The sequence below is a fragment of the Lygodium microphyllum genome, chromosome 2 (genome assembly GCF_053477565.2).
Source record: "Lygodium microphyllum isolate KBCC chromosome 2, Lygodium_microphyllum_v1.1.10, whole genome shotgun sequence".
Classification (NCBI taxonomy): domain Eukaryota; kingdom Viridiplantae; phylum Streptophyta; class Polypodiopsida; order Schizaeales; family Lygodiaceae; genus Lygodium; species Lygodium microphyllum.
Window position 1 is genome coordinate 63664585 of NC_141136.1, and position 6806 is coordinate 63671390.

The 6806-nt window shown below is 47.5% G+C and overlaps 1 protein-coding gene across 1 annotated transcript; it reads left to right on the plus strand.

Moving 5' to 3' along the window:
- Nucleotides 1-330: 330 nt before the first annotated feature.
- Nucleotides 331-1307, plus strand: LOC148039817 (uncharacterized). Its single transcript, XM_087665691.1, has 2 exons — nucleotides 331-725; nucleotides 795-1307. Exons 1-2 carry the CDS (start codon nucleotides 429-431, stop codon nucleotides 1305-1307), a joined length of 810 nt encoding a protein of 269 aa, XP_087521817.1. The 5' UTR covers nucleotides 331-428.
- The last annotated feature ends 5499 nt before the right edge of the window (nucleotides 1308-6806 follow it).

Genomic DNA, 6806 nt, shown 5'->3' on the forward strand with positions numbered 1-6806 from the left:
GGCAAGTGGACACTGTTGTATTTTGGCTATACATCATGTCCTGATAACTATCCAGAGGAACTTCAAAAAATTACAGAACTTGTAAATAAGATCGGGATTGAAAAACCAACACCAGCTGATGCACCAGATGGAGAATAGATTGCCGTATTGATGCCAATCAAATACCCAGAGCTGTCAAGCAAGGGGCCCCCGCTGTTGCCAGGGTTGATAGCAGCATCTGTTTGAATAACATCCTGAATAGGACGGCCAGTTGCAGCCAAGCTTATCTCTCTTCGCAAAAGGAAGGCTCTTGGAACGTGCAAGCTGGGACAGCATTTGTGGATGTGCAGTTTCAGGAGGAGGTGAAAAGTGGGAAACTTTCTTCATTGAAGGTGGTCTCTCTGACATTCAACAGGTCTATCGAGGGGGCTTTTTCCTCGTGAGGCGACATGCCGCTCGAGCTCCATAACGTGGAGCTTCTAATCAGCCAGGCTATCAAGGAGGCGAAGAAAGATTTCAAGAAGGATGCGGATAATGCCTTGAACCAAGAAACCCGCCGGCTCCATGAGAGGATCCGGCGACTAGAGGAGTTGGTGAAGACACTCACGGAAGAGAAGAGGGATCTCAAAACTGACCTGGACAAGCTACAAACGGAAGTGTCACATCTACGGGAGGCAAGAGAGGACGCGGATTTCAAAGTGGACCTCCGAGAGGCTATCACGAAGGAATGCCGAGAGGACCTCCAGGTATGCATTAAAACCAAAGTTGAGGCTTCGAAAGAGGGATGGGAGGAAAAAATCAAAGCAAACATGAAGGAAGAATTAGAAGGGAATAAGGAGGGGTGGATTGAGGTAGTGAAGAAGAACATTAAGAAGGAGGTCCAAGAAGAAAATAAAAAGGAGGAGGTAGTCCGGGTTCAAGAGGCCTTAGAGGAGGAGAGGCTCAGGAACGCGCGCAGATTGAACGTACGTATTACAGGGCTCCCCGAAGGGGCCTCTTCGGAGGAGGACGCACGCGGGCTATGCACCCGACTAGGGTACACGAGCATGCCCTTTACTCAGGCATGGCGTGCAGGACAAGATACTACCAGGGTCAGAGCTCTGATATTACATATGAGCACACCGGAGGACAGAGCCGCTTTCTTTCGGAAGCGGATTTCGCTCCGAGGGATGACTGGGGCTTCCATCTTCATGGATGAGGACCTGACTCAGATGCAGATTGCACACAGACGAGCATGCATGCCACAGATACTCCAAGTACGTAGAGAAGGCCGTAAGGCCTTCTATCGAGATGGCCGGATTTTTATAGATGGACGCCCCACCAAATAGGGGGGCGCGGCCTATGAGACGGGGCAGAGGACTGTACAGAAAACCCCGATACGTGTGGCAGTTTGGAACTGCAACGGCTCCCTATGGTCACGACCGGATAGACTTGAGGAGATTTTACCCGACCATGATGTTATATGCCTCACAGAGACACATGAGAGCCTAGAGAGAGGGCTTCCACGCATTACAGGATTTGAGTGGGTATCTGCATACCGGGCTACTACTAGGCAGAGCACATCTAGGGGCTCAGGAGGGGTGGCAGTTCTATTCCGTCAGGGGATACAAAGACATATCCAGTTAGTGAGACGAGATGAGGAGGCCAGTTACATATGGATCAGAGTGCAGATATCAGATGAGAGATGGATCTATATGGCAGTATGCTACTTTTCACCACGAGGGTCCAGATATGCTACTACGGAGGGTGATATTCAGGCCAGAGATTCCCCCTCCCCTTATTCACAGCTCTCAGAGGACATTATTCTGTATTCTAGTTTGGGTGAGGTCTTCCTTATGGGGGACTTCAACGAGCGCACACAGAGCCGATAGTGTGAGAGTTTTGATATGAAGCAGCCAGAGATCATGAGAGCATTAGACCCTGAGGAGTTGGGGATCAGTAGGGAGTCAGCAGATACTGGGCCAGACGCCACAGGGTATGGAGGACATTTACTTGAGCTTGGTAGTAGACATCATCTCGTTATTTATAACGGGATGGCACGATGGCCATATTCAGGAGGTCTTACATGCTTCCCACATGGGGGGGGCGAGAGTACTGTAGATTATTTGCTTGGACCGATCGATGGGATGCATACTATTGAGTCCTTCGGCCTTGGGAGACTTCCACTCGGTGCCGGTCACACCTTTCTTAGTTTCTCACTCCTCACCTCATTACCATCACCACCTGAGATATCATACCCCACATGCATACTACTATACACTTCACTCATAAGCTCTCACATATTTACTCACAGCATCTAGAGGAGCACATCACGTCACTTGATCCATACGCATCCCTTGATACACTGACCACTGATATCACACGCATTCTGCATGATTCTGCTACACTCAGTTTTCCACATCACACATACACGCACCCCCCTCGGACCGGTACCATGCCACAGAACAGGTGGTATGATGATGAGTGCAGAGATCTACGTCGACAGTTACGCGATTTGCAAGCCAGAGGAGAGATCACACACAGACAGGCGCAGAGACGCATGCACCGCTTGACCCGCCGTAAAAAGCGGGAATGGGAGGAGGAGAGATATTGGGATATATACCACCTTCTTATGAGCAGAGATTGTGCAGAGGCATGGAGGCAGATCAGAGAACCACGCTCACCCACACCAATACATGACCCTGCAGTATGGCATGGATACGTACAGAGTTTATATCATGTACCCGCACAGCCGCTGATACCCACACCATGTACACCAAGACCAGGTATTTCATCCTTTTTCACCACTAGTATGGTGAAACATGCTATCTCACGGTTACAGTATGTCCGCGCTCGAGACCAGTTTGATCTTTAGGCAGAGCATATTATATATGGCAGAGACACATTGGCTCCACTCATTGCTCACCTCTTCAACTGTGCATTGTCGGAGGGGTTCCCTGACTCGTGGACAGAGCACACCATTGTACCTATCCACAAGTCAGGGGATCCTATGGATCCTCACACATATAGGACCATCATGATTGGGCCAGTTTTGTCCAAACTTTATGGCACGGTGATGGAGGAGGAGCTCAGCACGCTAGCAGAGAGAGAGTGCATGCGCACACCCGGACAGGCAGGGTTCAGACGGGCATTTTCTACCATAGACCACATCTTCACTCTCTGTTGTCTGATCGACCAGACACGAGTGAAGAAATAGAGATTGTACTATTGCTTTGTGGATTTTCGCAAAGCCTTTGACATGGTTCCGAGAGAGAGGCTTTTCATATGCCTACTTGATCTGGGGGTGGATGATGACATGATGTGGGGTATTTATGCACTATATGAGCGGGTTACTCGCAGAGTCAGATGTCCGGGAGGTATATCAGATCCCCTTGTGAGCACCATTGGTGTGAAACAAGGATGCCTACTCTCACCGACTCTATTTGGGCTATACATTGATGAGATAGCTGAGTTTATTCAACAGCGACCCGGTGGAGGTATAGATCTCAGTGGAGCCACAGTTCATATCTTACTATATGCAGATGACATTGTGTTGGTCTCAGACTCAGCTCAGGGATTACAGTAGCATTTATTAGCATTGGATGATTTTTGCATACAGAGAGGCATGACAGTGAACCTTGGTAAAACCAAGGTTCTTATATTCCATACATCAGCTCAGATACGCAGACAGAGTATTTTCATGGCAGCAGGAGGGAGTATTGAGGTCACTGGATCATATGTATATTTGGGAGTCACCTTTACAGCAGCTTCAGGGACTTTCTCGATGACACAGGCAGCTCGTGACCGCCTCACTAGAGGATACTCAGCATTGGCTCTTATGGAGCGACAATGTTATCAGGCACACTTCCAGGAGCCCCGCACCAAGGGGTGGCTTTTTGATACTCTAGTCACTCCAGCACTGATGTATGGAGCAGCTATATGGGGGCCAGGCCTTGCCGATTATGTATAGACATTGATGGAGAGACCTCAAGTGATCATGATATCTAGATTGATTCGCAGCAAGGCCTCAGTCCCACATGACATTGTGCGAGCAGAGCTTGCCACACCGCCCATGCTAGTTGAGGCATTATTTCAGATAGTCTGCTTCCTACACAGATTTCAGGATATGGATAGAGATCGCATTGCATATAGAGCATATATGGCATCTCAGGAGATGGCTCGAGTGGGGGATACCACATCATGGTATGCACAAACTAGAGCTTGGTTTGACAGACATGGGCTGGACATTGATAGACTCCCACCTCTTCTATATGATACTCAGGCTCCCACTTATACCCTCTCTCTCTCTGAGAGGAACAGAGTCATCAGACAGGAGATATGGCATATTTATATACAGAGGACATGGGTCAGCCCTGCACAGCCACTGCCATCGAAGATGGCACATTATTATACACAGTTATTGAGCATATCAGAGCAGGGATTCATAGAGATTCAGAGATATATGCAGATCTATATGCCACATCGATTGAGAGTTCTTATTGGACAGCTCAGGGTATCATCACATCAGCTTATGATTGAGAGTGGCAGAGCCAGTGGCATCCCACGGGAGGAGAGGATATGCCCCCTTTGCAGATCAGAGGTGGAGAGTGAGGAGCATTTTGTTCTCAGATGCCCGGCATACTCAGAGTTGAGATCTAGATACACATTGAGCAGCTCACTTCAGGGATGTATGACTGATATAGATCAGAGATCATTTGGCCGTTTTCTGGGAGAGGCATGGCACATCAGAGAGCAAAGCACACAGCGGGTCCCAGTCAGAGAGGGGCCCACCCAGACGACTATTACACAGTTCTTTCAGACAGACAGAGTGAGAGCTACTATACCAGCCTCCAGCCAGACCTCCGGGCTCACACTACAGCAGGCTGAGGACCAGCGTACCCGACGCCGCACGAGGATCCGGGGGTTTCGAACCCCACAGCCACACCGACAGGAGATCCGGAGGATTCTTGATCTACATCGACAGCAGACTGAGATCTGACGACACTCGACACATTGGATCTCAGATCTCCAGTTTGTTCTTTCTCCACCGCCGATGTACCACATCCTACATCCAGGAGGGATCACCTGCTATTAGCGACTTCGAGGACTGCTACTATATCCCAGGATAGTATATCTCCCTGCATCTATTACATATACACATTGCACCACTTTATCACAGCCGACAATTGTTCCCCTATCACAGCCGACATTTGTTCCCCTTTTGTAGCCATTATCTGGAGTACTAGAGCTACATACGCACATACACATATACGACACTTATCACACTCACAGCACCGTATTTTCAGTTTCCAGCTTTTAGCTTTTCATTCAGCACTTTTATTTTGGATAGCTGGACCTCATCAGTTGTATCACAGTTTATCTCATAGGCCAGTTTTGGTCTTTAGAAGACGTTAATATAACTTTCTTTCTAACTTTCTTTCTCTCTTTGTTTATCTCCATCCCCTTATGTTTTCTCACTCATTCTCCTCTCTCCTTCCCTCCCTCTCTCTCTTTCCCCATTTCTTTGTTGTCTTTCATGTTTACTCTCTCTCTCTCTCTCTCCCTCTCTGTCTCTCTCTCGTTCTCTCTTCCTTTTCCTTTCTTCTTCTTCCTCTCTCAGTTTCTATCTTTCTTTCTCTCTCTCTCTTTGTTTCTCTCCACCCCCTTATGTTTTCTCACTCATTCTCCTCTCTCCCTCCCTCCCTCTCTCCCTCTCTCTTAATCCATTTCTTTGTTATTTTTCATGTTTATTCTCTCTCTCTCTCTCTCTCTTTTCCTTTCTTCTTCTTCCTCTCTCAATTTCTATCTTTCTTTCTCTCTCTCTCTCTTTGTTTCTCTCCACCCCCTTATATTTTCTCACTCATTCTCCTCCCTCTCTCCCTCCCTCCCTCCCTCTCTCTCTCTCTTTTAATCCATTTCTTTGTTATTTTTCATGTTTATTCTCTCTCTCTCTCTCTCCATTTCTTTGTTACCTTTCATGTTTATTCTCTCTCTCTCTCTCTCTCTCTCTCTCTCTCTCTCTCTCTCTCTCTCTCTCTCTCTCTCTCTCTCTCTCTCTCTCTCTCTCTCTTATTTTCTATCTTTCTCCCTCAATGCACCTCATTCTCAAGAAAAACCATGTCTTTGTTTCTCTTCACCCCCTCGTGTTTTCTCACTCATTCTGCTCTCTCCCTCCCTCTCTCTTTCTCTCTTTCTTTGTTATCTTTCATGTTTATTCTCTCTCTCTCTTCCTTTTCCTTTCTTCTTCTCCCTCTCTCATTTCCTCTCTTTCTCCCTCAATGCAAATCATTCTAAAAAAACAAACAAAAGAAGAAGAAGAAAGAACAAGAACAAACCCTCTCTTTGTTTCTGTCTACCCCCTTGTGCTTTCTCATTCATTCTCCTCTCTCTCTCTCTCTCTCTCTCTCTCTCTCTCTCTCTCTCTCTCTCTCTCTCTCTCTCTCTCTCTCTCTCTCTCTCTCTCTCTCTCTCTTGCTTTCTTCTTCTCCCCCTCTCCTTTCCTCGAGGTGCATCGAGGGAGAAAGAGAGGAAATTCAACAAAAACAAACAAAAGAAAAGAAGAAAGAACAAGAACAAACCAAGAGGGAGCAATGTACTCACCACAAAGGCCCCTCTTTGTGATGGTCCCTCTTCGCCTTTCGTGCACTTCCTCCTCTTCTTCGCGAGTGGCGGCGGAGGTGGTGAATAGCTCTCCTACTCTCTCTTTCTCTCCGTCTCCCTCACAAACGCACGATCTCTTTTTCTCTCTCTTTCACTCTTCGTGGCAAAATGCTATGCTCGAGTTTTGGCAGATTTATTTTACTCTGAGTACCATCGCTAATAGCGACGCCACTGATATGCGTCACAAT

What these genes read in the sequence shown, in the direction of transcription:
- LOC148039817 (XM_087665691.1), top strand. Translation starts at nt 429, where the DNA reads ATGCCGCTCGAGCTCCATAACGTGGAGCTTCTAATCAGCCAGGCTATC. An exon ending in AATGCCGAGAGGACCTCCAG is followed by an intron (nt 726 to 794) that starts GTATGCATTAAA and finishes GCAAACATGAAG; the next exon opens with GAAGAATTAGAAGGGAATAA.